This window comes from Corythoichthys intestinalis, chromosome 14 (genome assembly GCF_030265065.1).
Source record: "Corythoichthys intestinalis isolate RoL2023-P3 chromosome 14, ASM3026506v1, whole genome shotgun sequence".
Classification (NCBI taxonomy): Eukaryota; Metazoa; Chordata; class Actinopteri; order Syngnathiformes; family Syngnathidae; genus Corythoichthys; species Corythoichthys intestinalis.
In genome coordinates this window covers 47,927,480-47,954,584 of record NC_080408.1, presented here as the reverse complement: position 1 = coordinate 47,954,584, position 27,105 = coordinate 47,927,480, and the positions used below count along the sequence as shown (strand labels likewise).

General features: G+C 40.6%; 1 protein-coding gene across 2 annotated transcripts in view; it reads right to left on the bottom strand.

Moving 5' to 3' along the window:
• The window catches only part of epha4b (eph receptor A4b), a 291,695-nt gene that overhangs the window by 128,725 nt on the left and 135,865 nt on the right, over positions 1-27,105 (bottom strand). For both annotated transcript variants that reach the window (XM_057857051.1, XM_057857052.1), the window contains 2 exons: positions 21,334-21,489; positions 2,134-2,469 (listed from right to left, as the gene is read on the bottom strand). In XM_057857051.1, the coding sequence (XP_057713034.1) occupies positions 2,134-2,469; positions 21,334-21,489 (492 nt within the window). The remainder of the gene's footprint in view (positions 1-2,133; positions 2,470-21,333; positions 21,490-27,105) is intronic.

Here is a 27,105-nt window from a genome sequence, read left to right as displayed (position 1 = left end):
AGGGCGGATATCCAGTCAGAGAAGAGAGGGGAAGGCGGAGGCAGGAGAACGCCGAGGAACCGCCACGCGGCGACGCGAGATCGGAGCCCCGACCCCCCCCCACTCCCACTGCCGGCAGCCCAGGCAGAGGGGTTGCCTCGCCTCAGGAGCTACGCCATAGGGAAAAAGTGTGGGACCCACCTACCACCCTATTAAAGTGGCTGCCATGTTCCCAGCTGGCAGCCATCACCCAGCACCGTGAAGATGAGTGGGTTTTTAACCTGGATTCAATTGAACCCCAGGGGTTTGGTGAGTAAGGCTAAGTTCAAACTGCAGGTCTTATTGCACAAATCCAATTTTTTCGTGTTTTTCCGACTTGAGAGAAGCATTAACTTTTGACGGTCTGAACGGGACAAGTCGCATAGAAGTGGACAATTTCAAATCCGCAGCTGTGCCTTGAACACGGCTTTTGGAAAAGGGTCGGGCTTGACAACAGTCATAAAAAAATCAAAATGAGATGAGGATAAGCCTGAGAATGATCGGTTTTCTCTCTGCTCTATATGAGCAATATTTCAAGATTGCTTACACGGCCGAGAGTCGGAGCAAACTGCCCGTATGTGTGTGTGTGTGATATGCACTGACAGTGTGTGCATGCTATCGATCCATATAAACTTTGAATGTAAGCCTAAACGGGGATAATTTATGTCTCTTATTTGTGTCCTCTTTTTGGAAATCTAAATATGATCTCCCTGGAATGACGGATGACAGCCAGCAGGTGTAGTCATTTGTTTTGATGCTTCTGGGCATGCGGGTGTTCTTGCTCAGCGCGTGTCGGACTGTGAATTAGGCTAGGTTCATACTGCAGGTCTTAATGAACAAATCCGATTTTTTGTCATATCTGTTTTTTTGGCGTGCCCGTTCAGACTGCCTTTGTCCATTGAGCCCGTTAAAGTATTATGCATGCGCACTAATTCGCAGTCCGACATGTGCTAAGCATCAAGACCCGCATGCGCAGAAGCATCAAAACAAATGACTACACCTGCTGGCTGTCATCCGTCATTCCGGAGGATCATATTTTGATTTCCAAAAAGAGGACACATATAACAGACATAAAAGATTCCCGTTTAGTCTTATATTAAAAATTTCTGTGGATCGATAGCATACACGCACTGTCCATGCATGTCAAACACAGATACTGGCAGTTTGCCCTGACTCTCGGCCGTGTAAGCAATCTTGAAATATTGCTCATATAGAGGGGAGAGAAAACCGATCATTCTCAGGCTTATCCTCAACCCATTTTTATTTTTTTTTTTACTGTTGACAAGCTTGATCCTTCCCCAAAAGCCGTGTTCAAGGCAAGCTAGGTGCTAACGCACAGCTGCACCACAACGTCGCTCTCGCTCTTTGATGACAAAATTGCTGCATGAATTCCGATTTGGGAGACTTCCCAGTTCAGACCGCTGTGACATTCTGGAAAAATGTGGCCCAGATCGGATTTAAACCACTAATGAAAGTGACCCTGATCGGATTTGAAATGGTCCACTTCGATGCGACTTGTCCCGTTTAGACCGTCAAGTTAATGCCTCACTCGAGTCGGAAAAACACGGAAAAATCGGATTCTAGCCTTAGTGCGCATGCGTAATACTTGAATGGTCTCAATGGAAAAAGGCAGTCTGAACGGGCACGCCAAAAAAACAACAGATATGTATAGTAAACATTACAGTACAGTAAACATAAAATAAAAAAAAAATAAAAAAAACAGCATGCCAAAATAAGAAGAAATTTGAACAGGAATTCGCTTACAGTAAATAAGCTTGTTAGCTTAGCTACATTGGTTTTAAATTTGAAAAAAAAAAAAAAAAAATAATTCATGATTTAAATCCGAAGGGTTCGATGAATGTACATGTAAAACCTGTGGGGTTCTGTACCTGTAGCAAAGCTATGAACCACTCAAGCAGACTGTTCTGATTTTCTTAGAATATGTTTTGTCTTGTAAGATCTACTGTATTCTGTTGAAAAAGGAAAATGGTCAACAGCAATGTAGCCATTAAGAACTTAAGAACTCCCCAAATTCAGAAACTATTTGAGAAATGCTACTGTTAGTTATGTGAACCGCTGCATAACAAGAGTAAACAAATGCTTATAATGACTCACCCGTCTGTGATGTAGTGATATTAATCACTGCTCTTCCTTTCGGGGTTGGACTCAAGTCTGATACTCCATTCTGGCTCTCGATCATGAAACTGTAGTTGGAATCCGGCTGCAGGTCTGTGACCACAACAGTGGCCGACGAGAGACCGAACTGTCGGGGCACAAAGTGGATGCTGCTTCCACAGGGCACACACTGTTTGCCTTCACCGGAGCACTTTCTGCAGTGAAGGCTGTAAGTGATATCGCCCCTTCCACCCGTGTCTCTGGGGGGCGACCATTCCAGAGTGACACAGGTCTCGTTCACTGTGGAGATGGGGTTTTCGGGACCAGAAGGGGGACCTGTGTCAAGACAAAACGATAGTTTCATTAAAAAGACAGTGACGTTAGAATTCGGTAAGAATAGATGCTGATAGTGTTAGGATCTGGGTTTTGTTTTTGTTTTTTTTTTGTTTTCTTAGACCCTTGCTGGTTTCCTGTAATTCTTGTTTCTGTCTTGTCGTTGTGATCGCTAAATAAATTTACCTGTTGTGTGACTATTCCAATCTCCCTAATCAGCTTCCCTTAGCCTCATGACTTGCCCAGATGTTGCTCATTGTCTCAATTTTTTTGTGTATATTAATTCCCCCGCTTACTATTTTTTTGTCAGGTTATTGTTTATATCATGTCCTTGTCATATTCGTTACTGCTTTGCTCCATGCCCCATCATGTTCTCCCAATGAGTAGATTCATTACCTCCGCCAGTAGGTGATTCCTATGGGACGCGGAGGTTATGTATTCAGTTCCGTAAGTCTGTATTCAAGATACAGTGAGAAAAAAAAATAATAATTGAACACCCTGTGATTTTGCAAGTTCTCCCACTTAGAAATGATGGGGGGAGTTGACATTTTCATGGTAGGTGCTTGTCCACTGTGAGAGACAATCTAAAGAAAAAAAAAACATCCAGAAATCACAGTGTATGATTTTTTAAACAATTTATTTGTATTATATTGCTGAAAATAAATATTTAAACACCTGCCAATTAGCTAGAATTGTGAGCTTCAATACCTGTTAGTCGCCTCTAAAAAGTCCAACGACTAAGTCAGGGGAGGTAGACTTTTTGAGTCTGACTTTTTGATCTGTTTGAGGCGGTTAGCTGCATATAAACACCTGTCCACCCCATTCAATCAGGCTCCAATTACTAATATGGTCAATACCAAACAGCTTTCCAGGGACACCAGAGACAGAATAAAGACCTCTACATGGCTGGAAAGGGTTATGGGCTAATTGCCAAGCTGCTTGGCAATCCACCGTTGGAGCAATTATTAGAAAATGGAAGAATGGTAAATTATACTTGTATAGCGCTTTTCCACCTTACACTACATCGCCATCCACCTACTGGTGACGCAGCACCAGGAGCAATGTGGGGTTCAGTATCTTGCTCAAGGATACTTAAGCAAGTTCATCAGGGCAGAGAATCGAACCCACAACCTCTGGATTGGGGGACAACTACTCTACCACTGAGCCACACCACCCAAGAACCCAAACATGTCAGTCAAACTCCCCCGGACTTGGGCTCCATTAAAGATCTGTGTGTCTCAATGATCCTAAAAATGGTGAGGAATCAGCCAAGAATTACACAGGAGGAGCTGGTCAACGACCTGAAAGGAGCTGGGACCACCATTTCCAAGGTTATTGTTGGTAATACACTAAGACGTCATGGTTTAAAATCATGCATGGAACAGAAGGTTCCCCTGCTTAAACCAGCACATGTCCTGGCCTGTTTTAAGTTTGCCAATGACAATTCAGACTCCAGAGGAGTCATGGGAGAAAGTTGTGTGGTCATATAAGATCTAAATAGAACTTTTTGGTCTTAATTCCACTCATACTGTTTGGAAGAAGAAGAATGATGGGTATCATCACAGCATGGGGTGGTGGTAGCACCATGCTTTTGGGGGTATTTTTCTGCACATGGGCATTTTTTTAAGGAGCGGATGACCATGGCCATATTTTAGGAGATTTTGGGCATTAACCTCCTTCTCTCAGTTAGAGCATTAAAAATATGTCGTGACTGGGTCTTTCAACATAACAATGGCCCGAAGCAGACAGCCAAGGAGGAACCAAGGAGTGGCTTTGTAAAAAGCATATCAATGTTCTGGTGGGGTCTAGCCAGTCTCCAGACCCAAACCTAATAGAAAATCTTTGGAGGAAGCTCAAACTCTGTGTTTCTCAGTGACAGCTCAGAAACCTGATTGATCTAGAGATGATCTGTATGGAGCAGTGGTGCAAAATCGCTGCTGCAGTCTGTGCAAACCTGGTGAAAAGTTACAGGAAACATTTGACCTCTGTAATTGTAATCAAAGGCTACTGTACCAAATATTAACATTGATTTTCTCAGGAGTTCAAATACTTATTTGCAGCAGTATAATACAAATAAATTGTTAAAAAATCATACGGGATTTCAGGATTTCTTTTAGATTGTCTATCACAATGAACAAGCACTTACTGTGAAAATTTCAAACCCGCCCATCATTTCTAAGTTGCAGGGTGTTTAAACACTTATTTTCCTCACTGTAACTCAAGAACAAATTAACTGATTGCTATAAAACTTCCAGGATGTGTTTGAAATATAATATGGAAGAGGAAAGTACATTTTGGGGTAATAGGCTCAAAGTTTAAAAAGGTCAGAAAAGGAATTTTGTGATAATTCCTTACGGTTTTAATTTGCATGTATTTTATTTGCATTTTAATGTTTATATTAACCAATTGAGGATGTACCCCGCCTACTGCCTGTAAATAGCTGGAATAGGGGCCTGCGCCTCCTTGACCATCGTGAGGATAAGCGGCATGGAAAATGAATGAATGAGTGTTTGTTATTTTGTGGTTTTTGCTCTTGCTTGCCTCTCAAGCAGGAATAAAATGAATTGCATGCAATTTTCAGGTTGCCACATTGGATCCCCTCTCTGATATTGATGATTTTCTATGCCTGCCAATGATGTTGAAAAATCATTCGCTGCCATCCTCCCAATTGAAATGAAGTTGGCAGGTTTTACTTCTCTCAGTGAAAGAATAAAATACATTAGTTGAAAGCCAGAATCCAGTTGGCTCTTGCTGATTCACGGACAATAAATAATCCACATGATGACCATTTGATCCACTGAAAGAGCCAAGAGAGTCAATTTCTTACGCGTCAGGTATATATTTTGATTTAGAAGACTTCATAACACTCTCAGCTGTTTAAAATGTAAATTTATAACACTCGTCGCAGTCCGGAATATGCCAATGCAATCACTCTAAAAGCTTGACACTTCATTTTCAGTGAGCAATATTTTCACATTTGAGTGGAAGTGTTTTGTGGTTTTCTATCACATCCCCACAAACGTAGAGGTGCTAGTCAATTCATTACGTATGCTCATTATCACCTAAAATCTGCCACATTCCTTGGAGACAAGCACGCACCGGAAGCTGAGGTGTTGGGATCATATCAAAAATGTTGCTTAACCTGTGGTGAAAATTGAAAAGCAAGCGATATTTTACACCAATATCTTGACCAATGATCCTGGAAGTCCTCTGCCCTACGAATGCAATGAGGAAAGTCTGGGCTTCCCTGCTAAAGCTGCTGCCCCCGCGACCCGACCCCAGAAACGGTAGACAATGGATGAATGGATGGAAGTACTACTCAAGATATTTTCATCTGCAAGAATTCAAAGGTTTTAGTAAAAAAAATAGTTTTCCAACAGTTTCGAATGAACAATATTGTTGATAAGTAATATTAGCCTGCATACGTTTTGAAAAATGCAATTATAACAGGGTTTCTACGGGTATCAGCAAATCTCATTGAATGCTTTTTAATGTCACTTTTAATGAATTTTAAACGAACTAAATACCCATGCCCGACTGCAGATAGTTTGACGCACACAAATTTTGAGTTGTCCGATAATTATATTTTCACTTATATTTTTGTTATCATTGCCTTTTGGGAAAACAACAATGCATAGGACACAACATTAGTACACTAATTAGATACCTGTATTGTAAATCATGCTCAGTTTGTATTAGGATTGTTGTAGCTCATTATGCTGATCTATTTTTAAATTATTGGAAAACATTAAGTTTTGGTGTTTTAGTTACTTTCTTGGGGTAAGATGTTGCTTTGAACTTGGCTGTTTAGGCTCAAGTCTGCTCCCTCTGAGTGTAAATCACTCCAATCCTGGAATATCTCCGCAAAATTTCATAATGACAGCAGGACAAACGGATTCTTTTACCATTTGTCTGACTCATGCCGAGTAGTTAATTCAAGCATAGAGAAACTAAAGAGCAGATGAGCGTGTAGTTTGATGATACTTCATCAGGTCATAGCAGAGAACTAAGCCTTGGGGAAGAGCCTGGGCCTTCCCTGATTAGCCTCCCCAGCGGTGAGTGTCCCAGGGAGTGTCGACGAGCCGGATGACTGGGATATGCCACGCTGGGGATAATTGAAGCTGTCGGTAAAATCCGTCGGCAGAGCACGCTGATTTATCCTGCTAATTCTGTCGTTTTCTTCCTCGCGTCCCCCGCTTCCCTCAGTTAGGCGTAACATTCCATTATCATCATTTCAAATCATCGCCCACTTCAATGCCCTTCTTCCTGTCTTAACTCTGTAAAGTAGGGATGTCAAATATACCGACGTTGTTCTGCCTGACAGACACGTTGTAACTAATTCATACTGGACATACCAAATCAAATATTTGGGCATTGGCGCTGTAAAACTAGTGCATACACTACTGCACTTGGCTCACGTTTGTGTCCGCAATTACCCAGCAGGGCCGAGATCCAAAAGTGGTATTTGCCATGTGGCAAAATATATTTTGCCACGTGGCATTTTTTTTTTGCCATGTAGCAAAATTGATTTTGCCATGTGGCAAGATGTACTTTGTCATATGGCATTTTTCTTTGTATATGTGGCAAAATGGATGCGTTGTAATGTAAAGTGTATGGTCAAAAATCACAACCACACGTTTTTCTGCCATTCAAAATGGAATGGAATGGAAAATTTGGACATGCACAGCTGTCAATGGCATCGCCTTACTTGTAGAGCTGAAACGAATACTCGAGCAACTCGAGTAACTCGAGTTTAAAGACTGATCGGAGTAATTTTATTCACCTCGAGTAATCGTTTGACAGCTCTAAGCATCACATTTTGCTCAGACTACTTTTAATGCGGGACAAGGCGCTGATGTCACGTGCGCAGAGGAAGAAGCAAAAAAAACAAAAAAAAACAAAAAAAAAAAAACTTACTGCAGCCGACAGCTGCTACAAAGGACGCCGACGTTGCAAAATATGAGCCCGCACGATGCTTCGTTGGTAGCAGGTAGCGTCTGATGAGTCTCATAGAGATCACGTGTATGTTCAACTAGATGCAACGTGACAGACTCGGCCGCGTCTGGGCAGCGTTAGTAAACAGCCGCCATCTTAAAGCAGTAGACCGCTAAGCGCTAATAAAGAGCGCTAAACGCTAATAAATAAGATTAACGTTACTGTGTCTGTCACTAGCTCACGTAACGTTAGCCCTGCGGAGGGCTAGATTTCTATTAATTATGACCACTGTCGATGCGTGGCTAACGTGTCTTACATACAGGCTTTAACATAACAGCGTTGTGGAGTGATGAGGGTGTAAAATAAAAACTCAATAATGCTAACTATCAATTTTAGCTCAGTAGTCATTGCTGGATAAAACACCAAGTAGCACTGGTCCCTAATGTGCTCCAATGCAGCCTGTATCATACATTTATTTTGAACACTGCAAAAACTCAAAATCCTATCAGGACTTACAATTTAGACTAACTTAAAACTTAACTAGAACTTAAAAATGGCTTGACACAAATAAAAATTCAATTGAAACACGTGGGAAAAAATCCTAACTTTTAAGTGATGTGTGTTATCAAGCGTAATGGCATTTATATATATATATATATATATATATATATATATATATATATATATATATATATATATATATATATATATATATATATATATATATATATATCAGGGGTCGCGTTAACCGAATATTTTCCGTCGTTGACCGATTTTTTAAAACGGTGACGGAAAAAACTGAAGTCCATCCGTCATTTTGACAGGTTGCAATTCACACCCCAGACCACAGGGTGGCGAGTGAGCATATTAATTAGCTATTGTCTCTGTTGATGCATGACGTCGTTGGCCTTACTCTGAAAAATGTCAAGGCAACTGAGTGTCCAAAGTTTCTTCAAAAAGCCCCAAAACGACGATGGTGTTGATAAAAGAGGTGAAAAAAGAGGGACTGCACAAGCGGGCACGCAATTCAAGTCCATGCGCACCAGGAGGAAGGTGTGAAACTACGTTCAGGCCACAGCAGGTGAACTGTTAATTTCATTGTTCCATTGTTATATATATATATATATATATATATATATATATATATATATATATATATATATATATATATATATATATATATATATATATATATATATATATATATAAATAAGATCTAAAGGTTTTTTGAGTGAAAGCAGTGAATTAGTCTTTTTTTTTTTAATTCAAGTTACATCTGCGATGCAATTGTTGGCTGTTTTCAACAATATACATCGAAAATAAAGACACTGATTGACTGAAAATGATTCAAGATTAGATTAAATGTGTTTTCTCATGTACATTTATAATTGCTCTTCACCTAAAAATATATTTGTTTTATCCGATTACTCGATAAATCGATAGAATTTTCAGTCGATTACTCGATTACTGAAATGTTCGATAGCTGCAGCCCTACTTACTTGGGTGCCAGTTGAATGTCAATGTGCTGTAATGGTAAGTATATGGTCAAAAATCACAGCCACACGTTTTTGTCTGCCATTCAAAATGAATGGAAAATTTGGACGTGCACAGCCGTCAATGGCATAGATGTGCATGGCTTGCAAAAATGCCATATACCCCAAAAAAATGGCACATACAAAAAAAAATGTCACAAATAAAAATCCATTTTGCCACATACCAATAAAAATTCCACGTTAAAATACATTTTGCCACACGGCAAAAAAATGCCACATGGCAAAATACATTTTGCCGTATTGCAAAAAAAAATGCCACATGGCAAAAGAAAAAAGCCACATGGCAAAGAAAAAATGCCACATGGCAAAAAAATGCCACATAGCAAAATATATTTTGCCACATGGCAAATACAACTTTTGGTTCTTGCTGTCTCTCCAATTACATTCGTTCATTTGCCCCCACGCAGTATAAAATGGATTGGACGTCTAGCACTGTCAATGGCAGCAAATGAGGAAATGACCCAAAAATGCCAAATGAACAGGATGTAACCTGGAAATGCCCAAAAATCAACAGGAAGCAGCCCGGTAATGCCCGGAAAGTCAACAAGAAATGATCCAAAATGTTACAGGAAGTGACCTTTTAGTATCTTGAAATGATATGGAAGTGCTGCCATTGACAGCAATTAACCTTTCGTCGATTTTGACTGGGATGTCCAGGTGCCTCAGGTGTCCACCTTGTAATATGGGCTATTGACAACAAAAGATATCCAGCTCATGAGGATGTAAAAAAAATCCATAAATAAGCCACACGGGACACACCACAGGGCTCAATACAGTTGAATAAACTAGTGGCTTATAGTCCGAAAATGACGGTAGTCACCTCTCCTATACAGGGTTAAGTGTCATTCCGCATGTCTCATTGCATGACTTATGTGTTCACCTTTTCTCCTTATTTGATCCATTTCCCCTCCTTCGTCATTCCCATTTAGGGGAGCATACATATTTGAATGAGGCATTAGTCATTTCCAGCTGATAAGACCTGTCACATCTCACCTGCTACAACGATTAATGAGCGTAATCTACCGTAACCTGATAATGGGTCCACGTTTGTAAGCGCACGCTCTGGGGGTGTTTTCGTCTTGTCTTGCCGTCTTTGTCGTGGTGCCACTGTCCTCCCTCGCACATCCTTTTCAACTATCTCAGGGGTGTAAAACTGGCAGCCCGAAAGGCCAGATCCGACCAGCCGATTCATTTTGTTTAAAAAAAAATCAAGTGCATCGACCGCATGTTTTTCGCTAACACAAAATATATGTAAAATTTCCCGAGTCCAAAAAGCGGAGAATATTTATTGTTCGTTCCTCTCTGTTTAAGTCAGGTAAAGGTATTTTATTTGAAATAAATAAATTGATTAATTGAATAGTACACTAGTTAGTTTTTTCCTTAGTTTTGTATTAAATTAATCAAGAAAGGAAAAGACAATGTTGACTGTTTTTTTTTTTTTTTTTTGCTGATTATAAAAAATGAAAAATGATTGAATAAATAAGAAGACAATATGTACCGGTATTTGATTTAGACATATTTATATCATATATACATAGTAGACATGTCCTGATGACCGGTTTCAAGGTACCGTATTTTTCGGACTATAAGTCGCGGTTTTTTTCATATTTTGGCTGGGGGTGCGACTTATACTCAGGAGCGACTTATGTGTGGAATTATTAACACATTATGATATAATTTCACATGTTATTTTGGTGTTTTGCAGTGACACTGATGGTTTTGTAAAGTTGTTAGCATGTTCTTATGCTATAGTTATCTGAATAACTCTTTATAGCTATGGCCACGTTCGCGTTCTGCCTTTGGCAGTGTATGTTCAATTGTATTATTGACTTTTTTATCTTGAAATGGATGCATTTAGTTTGTGGCGCTTTCATGCCCACGTGAGGGCGCACTCGCACTTGTTTACGTGGAGAAGAGTGCTCACACGCCAGAAGAAGACGGACAGCTACGTAGCTCTGAGTGAGTGAGTCAGTGAGTGGGCGAGTTACAGCGAGAGAGAATAGACGGCTGCTAGCCTACTTTCATTGTTTATGCTTTAAAATCATCTCTGCAGAGGCAACGCCTGCGTGTATCATCTTTTCTGTTGTTGTTGTGTGTTTTCCACCCGCGATCGGACACTTAGAGCCAGTTGTGTGGTTGTTTGAACGATGTGCTAATGATAGCGAACGCATGCTACCCTGTTATTTATTACTAATAGTACCTAATTATCATTTATTTACGTTGATGCGAACCTGTTTTCTATCGAGGACCAAATTGATTCAGCAAATTATACGGACGTCCAGCATTGTCTTTTGGGAGTTCGCTGTACAGCCAGGACCGAGCTGTAGCGTAGGACAGTATATTCCCATTTCGTTGTTCATGCACTGTACACTGTATATTTATTTAGCAAGTTGTTCTCTGTTGTATTTTTATATTAAATTGCCTTTCAAGATGACATGTCTGTTCTATGTGTTGGATTTTATCAAGTAAATTTCCCCCCGAAATTCGACTTATACTCCGGTGCGACTTGTATATGTTTTTTTTCTCTTCGTTGGGCATTTTATGGCTGGATCGACTTATACTCAGGAGCGACTTGTAGTCCGAAAAATACGGTATACCGTGGTATGAAAACGTCAGAGTTTCAAAACCGTAAAAATATAGAGATAGGAATCGAGAACTGGTTCCTACAGAGAACCGGTTCCGTGTGTTTTAATTCCATGGAATTATTTGGCAGTTTATCTAACGATTATCTATTCGATTCCAACCAGCATGGACTACGTCACGTATTTTACGCACGTTACATGCAGTCGAATCAACAAGAACGACAACATAATTTCACAAAGAGCGACCCATCACCAAGTATAATCTGAAGAGTCGTTGCCGAGTGATTATGCATTGTTTTCACAGGACAAGTCATTATTCATGACACTACGTTTCAAAAAAAGTCTATTAATGGGTCTATCGTATTAGTCGTCGAATACTTTATAAGAAAAATGTAACATATATCCATCTAAAATAATCCTAAACGATTCATTAGCAATTTTAATACTTTTGTTAGAACAATTCATTGGGTATGCGTTCGTTCCCAGAGCAACCAGTCAGTTACTTCCTGTTATTGTCCTACGTCATGCGCTGCGTATTCAGGGACCGAGAATAGGCGTAAGGTGCGCATTTCAAGCAAAGAGTAATCTGTGTGCGTCCATGAACGAAGGTAAGTATTTCCTCTTCATGTCATAAAGTTCTTATGATAAGTTAGAGCCGTTATCAGCGGGACTGTTTCATGTTTGTACTGTTACGTTGGCTGGTTACTCCCGCTCATCCTCGCTGCAAGAGAAGGAGAGCGTTCTTTACATTGTATTCGCTTTGCACATTTGTGTTAAGAGGGAGTGTGTTAGTTTAGCATCTGAAGATGATGTTGTACATCCATATTAGTGCAAAGTGCTTAGTTTTTGCCACTTTTATGGCCAACATGATCGCATATGCACGCAGCGTGCTTCCGAGTTGTGCGTGCGCACTCGCGCCCCCCACCTTAGTGTTTATGTTTAGAGTCATGTATGTGTGCCTTTGACTGCTTTACAGTCAATTTGCATTGTTTATTGCATTAGCACTAATATGATGTAATTTTCTTTCCTTTCAGAACCCCACATAAACCCACACCTTCCAGTCTACTTCCACACACATACAAATCAACATATTTCCACACATGCTCTCATCTGCTCATTGAGTTATTCTCATATCAAGTGGCATTGCCTGTATATAGTTTGCCTGTTGCTAAATTGGATTAAAAGTGCCAAAGACCAACTCCGCTACTTGTGTGACACCCCGAGGCGAATGAACTATAAAACATATCGAACCCAGAGCCTCATACAGTCCATTAGTCCAAATCAGAGTCGAAGAGAATCGATAAAGAATCTAATCGTTAAGCAATATCAATAATGGAATCGGAATCGTAAAAATCTTATCAATTCCCATCCCTAGCTATACCGTCCCTAAACTATTGGCTATTTTTTATGTCCCAATAATGCGGGGAGAAATCCTTCGATTGCAGCTGCAAGGTTCAACCCTCCCCCCACCGGTTGTTGCTCAGTGTCAGTGAGTCAGATGTGCTACACGATGGCTGGAGGAGGGAAAACTGAACTTTTTCCCCCCTTGAAGAAAATGAAATCGTTGTATAGGAATGCTCCAGCTACAGAAAGTGCATTACAGACGGCTGCAGCTTAGAGGAGGAGGACCAACCGACATGTAAAACATGTTTGCGGAGGGTGGCTGCTGAGGAGGCAATACCTCCAATATGATTTTATTTATACAAAATTAAAGGGTGTCAGTGGTAGGCTGATTGAACACTCTAAATTGTCTGTAGGTATGAGTGTGTGCGTGAATGGTTGTATGTCTCCTTGTGCCCTGCGATTGGCTGGCAATCTGTTCAGGGTGTCCCCTACCTACTGCCCGTAGTTAGCTGGGATAGGCTCCAGCACCTCCGCGACCCTCGTGAGGAAAAGTGGCATGGAAAATGAATGAATGAATGAAATTAAAGGGGTATTTAGTGTGTCATGCTGTGATAAAACATTTCTTTTTCTCTCGGTCAACTGTGTTGAGAAAGACAGTGTGTGCATAATGTAAACATGATACAAGTCATACACACGTGCTATTTATGGAAAATAATTCAATTATTTTTGTTTTGATGGTAATAATATTGAGCTGGGGCTGTGGATTAAGGCTAACCTATAGGACTACATTCATTTTAATTTAAATTATAATATTTTTTTGTTATCGTTTTTATTTATCTTAACATTATACTTATGTTGAAATTTGCTAATTCATTCATTCATTTTCCATGCCGGTTTAATATGTTTTGAAAAATAAAAATCCTGTTCATTGGAAAAAAGCTTTTTTTTTTTTTTTTTTTTTTTTTAAATCCTATATCTCAGAGTAAAACATTTTAAAGCTGTAAATAGCAATACCGTGATACCGTGAAACCATGATATTTTGGCTTAAGGTTATCATACCGGCACATACTTAATACACAGTTGTGCTCAAAATGATCTCTGCTGCAAAATGAACTCCCTGCTATATAGAGTTGTGAAAAGTTAATTTTATTTTTATCGGGTTCTAATGTGGACGATGTGTTTTGCGTAGTGTACCTAGACACACTAAAGGATGTGTTTTGCGTGGTGTACCTGAACGCACCGCGTGGCTGACTTGACAGTGTGAAAGAGAGACATTTTACTTTCTTTTTGTTCAGTTGCGGTGGACAGCAGGCATATATGTGTTGCACGAGTTCTGAAATAAATGATTAAAAACCTGTGGAAGCTGTCGATTTTTTTGGCAATGTTACTACAATGATAATTGTCACCTTAAGTTACAAAGACTGGTGAACGGAGGTCGGAGGAGGACCGTTGAGATTGTATTCATTCTACGGCCGTATTGTGGAGCCAGTTCACAGAAGCGCGCACCACGCTCATATTTTTCTATCATTTCCATCTTTATTTCAATGGTAAGCCTAACTTTTTTCCGTTTTTCACCACCTGCACTAACATTCTTGGAACCCATTTTGATTTCTCTCACACAAAAAAAAAAATACACTGTGCGTCCGTCTTGCGGGAAAACAAAGAAACTGCGGGGCTGTAATAAATCATCGTACTTGGAGCATGTTCTCGGATATAGAAACAAATGGCAAATCAAATTTTACGTCGGATGTAGAAAAGATCGCGTGTCGAAGCGATTGTATGTCATATATACTGTATAGAAACCATATATATTGTAAGTATTTATTAAATAATACGGTATAAGTAATACAGGTAGTCCCCGGGTTAAGACATACCGGACTAAAGTGATTTGGACTTCATGACGCCGGAGTCTCGTCCACCATTTTGTATCCAGTCGTTTTTTTAGCTGTATAAGTAACAGTACCTTATTGTACCTGACAGTATCTTAATTTTTTACTTCATTTTATTAATATGACTGTTCTGCCCTCTGGCAAAACGTGTATTTGATTACAACGTTGACTTTTGTTTTGTGATGCATGCTATCATTTTGGCGAGAAAGTGTAGACCAGGTAGTACTTCCACACGCGAGTAAGAGGGCATGCACACACGAAGAAGAACATATTTACGCACATGAAGATGAACACACACACACAGACGAAGATGAGCGCATTTGCCCCCATGAAGAGGTCATGCATCAGAGTGAGAGAAAGAGGGGAATAATTACATCTTAGCTCGCTGTGGAGCTAGACTTAGCTCCAACGTCTTGGCGAAGACAGTACAATGGCGTATAATACATGTTTTTGGATAGTTAATTTGAGATTTAGGGGGCATTTTGGGGTACTTAAAGGGATTTACGTGGATATTCGGGAAATGTCACCAGCGTGGGGACGGAACTCGTTCGTAACCCCCGGGGATTACCTTGTATAAATTGGGTACGTCGTAATCTGGGGACTACATGTAAACTTTATAAAAATTCTGAGAACATTTTGAAAAACAATATTTACTTCCTTCCACTTTTTCTTAAAAGGAAATGATAATGGAGAAAACATTTGAGGTCAACAACTGTCAACAACTCTAAACGATTTATTGACAATCAAAATAGATGCCGATTCATTTGCTAATCCATTCGCCAATTATGGCCGTGATGGCACTAGTTTACCTGCCCTTGACGGCACTAGATGTCCAATCAATTTTGGCTTTTCGTTCATTTGCCTCCTCCTCGTCAAAGTGGATAGGACGTTTCGTGCCGTCAGTGGCAACCAAATGAGTTAAATCTTGTGGGTGTGTGTGTGAGGGTGTTTTTGTGTGTGTGTGCGTGTGCACGCGCTTGAGATGGAAAGGTCAAGAAATTTCCTACGTGAGATAAGAGTATCAGTGTGTTCTCACGGCACAGTGACATACAAGGACTGGGCTAACACGCTTGATTGCGTGTGTTTCATGTGCGCGTCAGGTGTTTAGAGCAGGCAAAGCCCAAGGAAAAGGGAAAGGGCATGCATGGGTTCCTTCCAAACATCAAATTGGAAAGCTGTCACGCCCTGTAATTCCTTTACAAGAACAAGTTACAAACTAATTAAATTTAACGTAATCCAATAGTTGTAATTTAAAGCTTTAGTTTGGTGCTCATGCTTGGAAATTAAGCCTTTATAGGGCAAATAACTATTTGGGTAATTTAAAAGAATGTGACTTAGATTTGATTTTTTTATTATTATATATTTTTTATAATGATCTATTATTAATTACTGTGTTTTTCATTTCTCTGTAGGTGAAATCTATGGTGTGCTTCAATATGTCTGTCTGCGTGTGGTCAAGATAACTCAAGATAAGGATTGTGATCAAACTTGTATGATATGTTTGTAATACTGCAATTGCATTAAAACTGCAATTTCTGGAGGAATTACTCTGGGTCTTTGTAGTGTCGAGATACAGATCTTAGCCCCGCCCAGGTTGGTTTGGGGACATTTCGGGGACAATATCAGGTCACTCACTGTTAATTTGGTGACATTTGATGGATACATCCTGGTCATATCAGGTCATTTGGGGACATTTGGGGGAAATGTCCTGGTCATATCAGGACATTTGGGGGTGTGTCCTAGTTATATCAGGTCATTTGGGGGGAGTGTCCTGGTTATATCAGGTCATTTGGGGACATTTGGGGTGTGTGGCCTGGTCATATCAGGTCATTTGGGGACAATTGGGGGCGTGGCCTGTCATATCAGGTCATTTGGGGACACAAAAATTCCCTGCGTCATGTGAAAACTCTGGTCGTTTCGATATTTGAACGGTGCCAATCGGTCAAACGGTTCAGGCTGTGAAAGAAATCCCATTAAAAAAAGAAAAGAAAAAAAAAACAGAATAACACTATTTGGGTCTTTTTGCAAAGACCCAGATAATGAAATGAAAGAGCTGATAGCATTTTGGGGTGATGAGGTGAAAGGTCAAAAGCCTAGAGTCCAGAAAAACTATTTTTAAGATACCTCAAGAGTTGGGCTGCAACAACTAATTGATTAAATCAATTAAAATTGATTGATAAATCAACTAATTTGTTGATTGATTTTTGCCGGCAGCTATCAGCAGTCCCGTTTGGGTCCTTGTGTGTGTAATGTGAGGTTGCGCACTCACAACAGTGATTAGAGGAAGAGAGAAGAATAGTTCACTGCAACACTCAGGTTGGTTTAAGGCAGTGCTTCTCAATTATTTTCTGTCACGCCCCTCCAAGGAAGACGTAAATGTTTCGCGCCCCCGCAAACTCTGCTGCCACTGTAAATAGTATCATCTGTCTATAATATTACTATTATAAGTACGCCTCTGCCTCACATTGTGTCCTTTTTTCTATTAGAGAAAATAACAGAGATCAACTTATAAAGTATAACTTTATTAACATTGTTTTGTTTGTAATAGAAAAGTCTTAACGGGCATCAATTTGCCTGAATTTAAAAAAAAGCCACATCCAAACTGTAAAAATACACTCAAGGTACATTTTTGACCATTTCATACTGAAAAATAAAATCAGTAAATAATAACATTCAAATTGATTAGAAACATTATCTCATGAGGACAATATGCCAAAAAATTTGACCGAAAAAACAAAACTGAAAAGAAGGGGGGAAAAAAGTGTCTTTGGACAGAAGGACAGGTTTTATTTTCGCCGCTCACAGTATCACCTCCTTTGCAATGGTGTGGTGTTATTTTGCACTGAGCATGCTAACAGTGCTCACTGGTTTACTGATATAACACTGACAAAGCGGGACGATTGTTGGCAATATTCGGCACGTTTTCGCTGAAAAACAACCAAGCGGCTTATCAATGAGATTGGGGTCCAATGTCTTTAAGTGGCGTCTTAATTGATTTGGCTTCCGGCTGTCCGCTATAATCATTTTTAGACACAGTCAACAGTGGTCTTTCCTCATCTACCACTGTATTAAATGTCAAAGCCAAAAGGCAAACAGCCCGAACAAAGCTCGGCGGTCGAGGGAGAACCGTAGGTGAGGGCGGTCGTCGTGACGATCCCAAGCCGACAATGGCACTGTCACGTATTAATGTTTCTGCCATTAATGTTTCATCTTCTTGCATGTGTAATATTTCAGCTAGTAATGTTTCATCATATTGCTTCACACTCATGCATCACAAAGTCCTTTATTATGTCATAAAGAATAACTGAGAACACTATATAAGCCTCGAGCAGACAACATCCAGTGTCAGGTCGTCAGTGATTAAACATAGGTCTGCATGTCAACTTGCCATTATCGCTTGACCTGATAGTTTTCCCTTGCCTGTCAAGATCAATAAAATCCTGTGTCTGCGATACGCAACTGGGTCCTCCGTCTCGTACATGACAGTACGACCTGACCGAAATGGAACCAGCGTATCAACCCTCTGTTCTGAATCGTCTTCACCAAATGGAAAAGAAGGTCTTCCGGATGTCAAAGAAGGTCTCCCGGATGTCTGGTGACCTCACATCGTTAATCCAGATCGGCCACGAACACCAGCAGCAACTCCAGCAACAGCAAGAACAACTGACTCAGGTGATCCAAACTCTCACCAAACTGGCAACTCCATCGCCATCACAATCCCATGATCTGGTTCCAGAAGCCTCGGCTCCGGTGAACCCAGCCTTGGCTATTGACGCTCCCGAGCCCAAGATTGGAGACCCCGAACGTTTTAACGGCGACCCAACTCAGGTACGAGCGTTTCTAACAAGCTGCAAGGTCCAATTTTCCCTGCAACCCCAGACCTTTTCAACCGAAGGGGCTAAGGTTGGATACGTCATCACCCACTTGACTGGTCGGGCTCGGCTTTGGGGAACAGCGGAATTTGAGAGACAAACACCAGCTTGTAACAACTTCAATGCCTTTGCCGATGAAATGATCAAAGTGTTCGACCCGGGCTTTGCTAATACTGAGACATCCCGCGCTCTTATGAACATCCGTCAAGGCAGTCAGTCATTGTCGGAGTATTCGATTGAATTCCGAACTCTGGTGAGGCAAAGCGATTGGAACATGGAAGCTGTGATCGACGCATTCTATCACAGCCTCGCGGACTACATCAAGGATGAGTTCGTCTCCTATGATTTACCCAGAACCCTTGATGAAGCCATTGCCCTTGTAAACCGCATTGATCATCGGATTCAGACCCGACGGCGAGAGAGGGGAGGTCGGAATGTACCCGCTGCTTCTCAGCCTGTTCCAGTAGCTGCATCTCAGCCTGTTCCAGTTGCTACTCCCACTCATCTAAACCAGCCTGTGCCCATGGAGATCGGCCTTGCTGCCCTAACTCCTGAAGAGCGCCAGCGACGTTTCACCTCTAACCTGTGTCTGTACTGCGGAGGTGAGGGTCATCGAATCGCAACCTGCCCAGCAAAAGCCAGAGCTCACCAGAACCTGTGTCTGTACTGCGGAGGTGAGAGTCATCGAATCGCAACTTGCCCAGCAAAAGCCAGAGCTCACCAGTCATCGAATCGCAACCTGCCCAGCAAAAGCCAGAGCTCACCAGATGTCGAGGAGATTCGGGTGAGCTCAATGTGTCTTCTGTCTCCCCCCATTCGTAAACCCCTTCTCCAAACTCGCCTCCTGCTGACTGACACCACCCATCACTTGACCGCTCTCATCGACTCTGGAGCGGAGGCCAACATCATGGATGTGGATCTGGCCCAGCAGCTCGGCATTCGGCGTCACCAACTTTCCCCATCCATTCCTGCACGAGCTCTGGATGGACATCTACTCAGCACAGTGACCCACATCTCAGCCCCGTTGACCATGCTTCTGTCCGGAAACCACCACGAGTCCATTCAGTTCCATCTGCTCCCCTCACCAGGTCAGCCTCTCATCCTTGGGTACCCGTGGCTGCGCCAGCACAACCCTAACATAGATTGGGAAACTGGAGTGGTACGAGAATGGGGCAGTAGATGCCACCAGACCTGCCTGAGGAAGGCGATCATACCCACCAACCCTGAATCTGTCAATCCTGTTAACCCGGAATCCTGCCTAGTTTCCACGCTTACCTGGGACATTGAGGAGCAGGTTAAAGAAGCCATCCGGGATCAGCCTGGCCCCAGCGCCTGCCCCACTGGTCGCCTCTTTGTTCCTGATAATCTGAGGTCCCAGGTGATCCAGTGGGGCCACAACTCCCACCTGGCTTGCCACCCTGGGGTCACACGCACCATCCACCTGCTCTCCCAGCGATTCTGGTGGCCATCGTTGAGAACAGATGTCCAAGAAATTGAATTGAAATTGAATTTGGAACAACTGCCTCCCCTTATTTGTTTAAAGAAAATATATGACTCATTGACACAATATACATCAGCGCTTTCCCCACAAGAATAAAAATGTCAATCAACAGCACTTTTTAAAAAATTTGAATGAACAGAACGTTTTGTCTGACTTGTGTACTGAGACATTATTTTTATGTTTTATACTCAGAACCTTTATTAAAAACTTTCAGTTATATAATAGAAATAAAATTGTCATCCATTTTGTCTTCATTGTTACTTACATGCCTAGAACAACTTCTAGTTAAATTGTGAAGGTAATTGATAAATGGGACATTTATCAGATTAATCGATTAAACATTTATTTAATTGTCCCTTTACCCGATTAATCGATTAAACATTTATTTAATTGTCCGTTTAATCTATTATAAAAAATAAACGTTAGTTGCAGCCCTACTCAAGAGTGAATGAATGTATTATCATCAAACTTGCAGAATGTTTGTAATATAAAATTGATGATGTGATTACATTTGGGGGTTGTAAGGTCAAAAGGTCACAGAGGTCAGAAAAGGAATTTCAGTAAAGCTTGATGACAGAGTAACATGTTTAATGCAAATTTGCCGGGTGGGTGACATAATGAAAAGAAAAAAGTTCAGAATTGTTTTTAAATTAGTGTTGTTAGGCTTAAGTCTGCTGTATTTTGTATGAATCCATTCATAAAATTTAAATAAAAACAACAATAATAAAATTCAAAATACATAAAAAACAGAAATGCACCCTGGTTATGGCCCCCAAAACCACTTTAAAGTTGATAGTTGGTTTTAAAAGTGGTACTAAGTTAATAAAAACAAAATTAATACAAATTAATAAAAAGTGAAATACACTCTGGCTAAGGCCTCCGATTTTTTTTTTTATTATTATTATTTTTTTATATTGTTATTAATACATATTTAATTAATTCCCCTCTGTTGACAGCAGTATGTCCAAGTCATATAACTAGCAGGACTGACTTTGAATGCTTATTTTTCGGTGTCATTGACGAAGTTAGACATCTAAACCATTTTGATTGGAAGTGGCAAATTAATTTTTATTCAATGGCAGCCAACAATATAAATGGTCACACTTGGATGTGTGTTTGTTTATTTGTGACATTTTTTTAAAAGACTCCTTTTTTAAAATTTTTTTTATTTTCTTTTATTAGAATACTCACGTGTGCACGCCATGGAGCGTGGATCGCTGTCAGCCCGGTAAAAGCCTTTCTCACAAACGCACTCTGTGGCTTGCTCCTGCGGAGACGAGCTGTGTGGAGGACATTTGTTGCAGTAGGCGTCTGTGGCCGAGGCCTTGTAGGTTCCAGGTCGGCATGCTGGGTTAGGGAGAAAGATATAAACACTACGTTAATCGTGGAGTTAAGGTCGGACAAAAAATGTGCAGGTGACATCCAGAAAATAGCAAATACAAAGAAATGCTGATTTAAATGCAGAACTGATGGTTACTACTTGTGTTTTGTTGTAAACTTTTGCAATGTGTATCACTCAAATGATGGTTCTACTATCGTCATGATAGCAGTCTATCGTTATGTACAGTATGCTGACCTATGGTGCCTAAATCCACCCATTGTGGTGAGTGATGCATTCAAAACAACTGGAAATAGCAGTGTTGAACAAAACAAAGCAAGACTGAATGTTGTGATACAATAAAAATGCTCACATGTTCATGCATACATATACATCATACAGTGGTATGAAAAAGTATCTGAACCCCTTGGAATTTCTCACACTTCTGCATAAAATCACCATCAAATGTGATCTGATCTTTGTCAAAATCACACAGATGAAAAAACAATGTCTGCTTTACCTTCAACCACCCAAACATTTATCGGTTTTCATATTTTAATTAGGAAAGTATGCAAACAGTAACAGGAGGGGGAAATATAAGTAAGCGAACAATCACATTTCATATTTTGTGGTCCCTCCTTTGGCAGCAATAACTTCAACCAGATGCTTCCTGTGGCTGCAGATCAGTCCGGAACATCGAGCAGGACTGATCTTGGCCCATTCTTTACAAAATTGCTGTAGTTCAGTCAAATTCCTGGGATATCTGGCATGAATCACTATCTCTAGGTCATGCCACAGCATCTCACTGGTGTTCAAGTCTGAACTTGGCAACTCCAGAATGTGTATTTTCTTCTTCTGAAACCATTCTGAAGTTGATTCGCTTCTGTGTTTTGGATCATTGTTTTGTTGCCGCATCCATCCTCTTTTTAGCTTCAACTTTCTGACAGACGGCTTCAGGTTTTCCTGGAAAACATCCTGATAAATTTTTGAATTCATTCTTTCAGTTGTCCAGGCTCTGAGGCAGCTAAACAGCCCTAAATCATGATGCTCCCTCCACCATTCTTCACAGTGGGAATGAGGTGTTGATGTTGGTGTTCCTTTTTTCCTCCACACATGACATTGTGTGTTACTCCCAAATAATTAGACTTTGGTTTCATCAGTCCACAAAATATTTTGCCAAAACATCTGTGGAGTGTCAGAGTGCCTTTTTGCGAACATTAAACAAGCAACAATGTTTTTTTTTTTTTTTTTTTTTTGTCATCATAGGCTTCCTCTGCGGAGTCCTCCCATGAATACCATTCTTGGCTGTAGTTTTACATATAGTTGATGTTTGCACAGAGATATTGGACTGTGCCAGTGATGTCTGCAAGTCTTTAGCAGACACACTAGGGTTCTTTTTTTAACTCTCTATTTTACCAAATCAACAATTCTTGATCGCAGGTCTTCAGACAGCTCTTTTGACCGAGCCATGAGATACACCAGACAATGCTTCTCATCAAGACAATTCTTACCAGGTGTGTGTTTTATAGTGTGCAGGGCAGCTTTAAACCACTCATCAGTGATTGGGCCTACACCTGACTTAAATTGTTTGGTAAAAACTGGTTTCAATTGCTCTTTAAATCTCCTTAGGCAGAGGGTTCACTTATTTTCCCCCTTCTGTAATTGTTTGCATGCTATCCTCATTAAAATAATGAAAACCTATAAATGTTTGGGTGGTTTTAGTTAAAGCGGAAACTGTTTTTACATCTGTGTGATTTTGACAAAGATCAGATCACATTTGATGGTGATTTTATGCAGAAATGTGAGAAATTCCAAAAGGTTCAGATACTTTTTCATACCACTGTACATACATATGCCTCATGGATACAATCATAGGTAGGGATGTCTCGATCCGATCACGTGATCGGAAATCGGGCCGATGGTGCCATTTTGCAAAGGATTGGAATCCGATGAAAAGGATCTGGTTTTCAATTAAAAACAATATATATGTTTTTCTGCTTCATGCTCATACAGCCTCTCACCCTCCCTCCTGCTAGCTATAAGCACTGCTCCAAACTTTTTTTTTTTTTTCTTGGCCACCAGTACAGCAGTTTGGTACTTAAAGTTAACAATGATTGACAGGTTTGTATCTTTGTGAGCGAAAGCTCGGTAGCTTTAAGATCAAAGGTTCAAATGTGTTAATCATCATTTAGCTTGTTACATACCCGTCTGTGGCAACTCATTCATTTCCGATAATGTGATCGGATCGGGACAGCCGTAGTGCTAAACATAATATTTCCCCCTATTTGTGTTGTGAGCCCCTATATACTAAGTAATAACTACTCAAAGAAACAATAACAAGCTGCTAGAGCCCTTTCCATGTAGTTACTTAATAAGACAAAAATATTAAAAATGGTAATTAAGCAATTCTGTATTTGTCCAATTAGTTTAATAGTAAATGATAATGTTACAATGCCACTGGCAGTGATAAACATCTCTTTCATCTGCATAATTATTAATATTTGAGATACCAAAGATAGTTAGTGTTATTTCGTCATTGCAATGCGCACAAAAATACAAGTAGACAGATACACAAAGACTCCAACTTTGCACAAAAAGCAACCAAGGACAAAAAAACTACAGGAGTTGTGAATCTGCAGAGGCACTCGAGAAACTGATGCATCATACGGCGTGTCGTGCAGCACCCATGGCAACGGACACCAAAACAAGACTGTGATTTAATGCTTTGTGGCATTCGGTCTACGCGAGATCTTTTTGCATCAGGCGGCAAGACCGCGGGGTCGCTCTGCACAAAACAGCCCTACGACATCTCAACTGTCACTCTTTAGATCAGGGTTAGCTCTTCAGGCAACTCTGGCAGTAACATAACATGACTATTGCGTGATTCTGACTGCATATTAGTTATTTTGCGGAGGAACCTTGGAATCAAATTGTGCGCTTCTTTTAAGCCGCACCAGTTTATTTCGAGCCAAATGCTTTCTTTCTTGGTAAGACTATTTTTTTGCATTGTATATATTTTCAGACCACATAAAACTCATGCTACATTCATTCATTCACCATTGCCAGTTAAAGGCACTGAACGATGAGCATTTACAATGACAGGCAATGAGTTATTTTTACTTTATTTGCAGGTCACTTCCTCAAAATTTTGGATCCTTTCATGTTTATTTTTCGGTCACTTCGGTCACTGCTTCTTGTTCATAGGCCCCTTCAGTTGATCTACAGTAGGTGCATTTTCTGGTTACTTCCTGTTTATTTTGGGGCATTTTTGGGTCACTTCCTTGTTAACTCATTGGCTGCTATGGCATACCGCACGCTACACATCACTTCCGCTTATGAATATTCATGACGTCAGTAACTTTTGCTAAGGGGGGGCAAGCTCCTGTTTGTGCCCAATAGTAAATGAATGGAAATAGTGTATGAAGGAGATGTTTACAGAGCTAAACCCACCAATTCAGTCCGAAAATGATGTCCCTGGTGGTAAATTCGCTGGTAAAGATGTGGAACAACATACAAATGTTCAGTTAAAGAGATGGCTTGAGTATCAAGGGCTGAAAAAGACGGAAAAAAGAAACAAGCTGATCTAACCTTAGCCTTAGCTTTTTTATCGAGACCTTTTTCTTAAGCCACTGACAATGACATTCTTCTTTTTCAACATTTGATCCTTTACCACCATATGCCCTGTCTATCTTATATATTATATCCTCTGGTTGTCTTATGTCTCTGAATGTTCTTTTGGACAATTTACATTGCTATTTTGTGTAGTGATCGCAAATGCTACTCGTTGACAGCCAACGAACACTTTGAATTTGTTCATTAATAACAAATCTTAATTTTATAATTTATATACACATCCCCCTCACTGAAGCTGTTTTTTTTTATACAACAGAAAAGGTAACACTGGCAGTCAGATACCATTTTGCACGGCAAAACGCCACGCTAAAAATAAGTAAAAAATATCAAAATGGCTTAACTCTTTGTCCTCTGAGGGACCATGTCAACCCAACAAAATGTTTACTGCCTATGAAATGCAAATGGTTTCACCTTGCTGGCGTTAAACGTCCGCACAAGTTCATCCACTCTTCACATTTTTTCCTCCGAGTTTTTTGTTTCGGAAAACGTATGAAGAAAACATCCTTCGTATGTCGTAATGTCTAGCGACGTTTCTACAAGTTCCATATCTGCAGTGCTTGATCGGCATGTTCATTTTTGAAAGATTACCGAAGAAAAATAGCAGAAATATAATGGTTTGTATGCGAGGGCGTGTCTAGAATGTCCCCCTTCAGCTTTGGGATGGGAAACACTACAAAAGATCCTCCACAACCCCTGCTGTGAGTGACTTACAGCGCCTCTGCTGTAGTGACTTAATGAACAACACCAAATTCGTGATGATAATACACAATCAGCAGGAAAACATTATTTCCAATTAAACAAACCCACCAATTAATCAAACCCATTTGGGTGTCACGGACTGTTGTCCGAGACGTACGTGATAGTGAATGCTAATGCTAACGTGAATGCTATGCTAACGCCATGAGTTACACAAGTTACACGTATTGTGTGATTATCACTTGTCATAGACCTTTAAAGGCTAAAGCAACATTGCTTTTTCTCTCTGGTCAAGAGAAGAAAACAAATCTTACCATATGATTTAAAACAAGCAAGCATGGAGTGCAGCTAGGGTTGCCACCTGTCCCTTAAAATAAGGAACAATCAGAAATTGGGAATTAAATGTTGCGTTCCGTATTGAACTAATACGGAATATAAATGAATAGATACATTTCTGTGCATTTTAGGAGTTTTGGGGATGTTTCTTTTTTTCTCTGCTGTACAGCCTTTAGCGTGCGGGGGGTGTCCCGTATTTCTTATTTCTGAAAGGTGGCAACCCTAAGCGCAGCCCAGTTTGAAGCTAAACACCAGTGAGGAAGGGGTGTGCGCAGAAACATAAACACAAACACTGCTACGATGCAGACTGATGTACTACACATACAAGAAAATGTCCCCCATTGTGAACATATGACAGAAACTATGTCACATCTTTGTCATCTCGTCAGATGATAACTGGTATTTGTCTCTTTAGGTTTTCGTCTCCCAAGACACGTTTGTAGCTTGTCAGTTACAACATGCCTGTTAGGCAAGATAACGCTGCAGGCCGGATTGAACCACTTGGCGGGCCGCTTACAGTCCACGGGCCATACGTTTAACACACCTTGTCTACTGAATAGCAAAATAAGTTGAACCACTGATGAGACAGAATCCAGCTGCCACTGATTGTATGTTGTTGTGACTGACACTTGTGTGTTAAGTAGGCTGCTAATGCGTTTGCGCATGCTGATTGCTTGTGCCAGTGGTGAAGGTCACGGATTTAATCAAGGTACAATCCACTCGTCCCAGGAAAGCTGTAAATTACCACACTAATGCGCATGCCCCCACACACGCATACAGCTTACATATATGCATGGCAGTAGTTGTTAACCTGCAGAGAGAAGGATGGAAATGTGGCCTAAAAGCAGTGTGATTTCTCAAAGCGGAGCTAAGTTCTTCCACCTGGATGCCGCGCTCACTCGCAAACAGAATGTATTTTTAGGCAAAACATTCATCATATTGGGAGCAAGGTCCACTAGCGCAATCCCCCAAAGACCCCA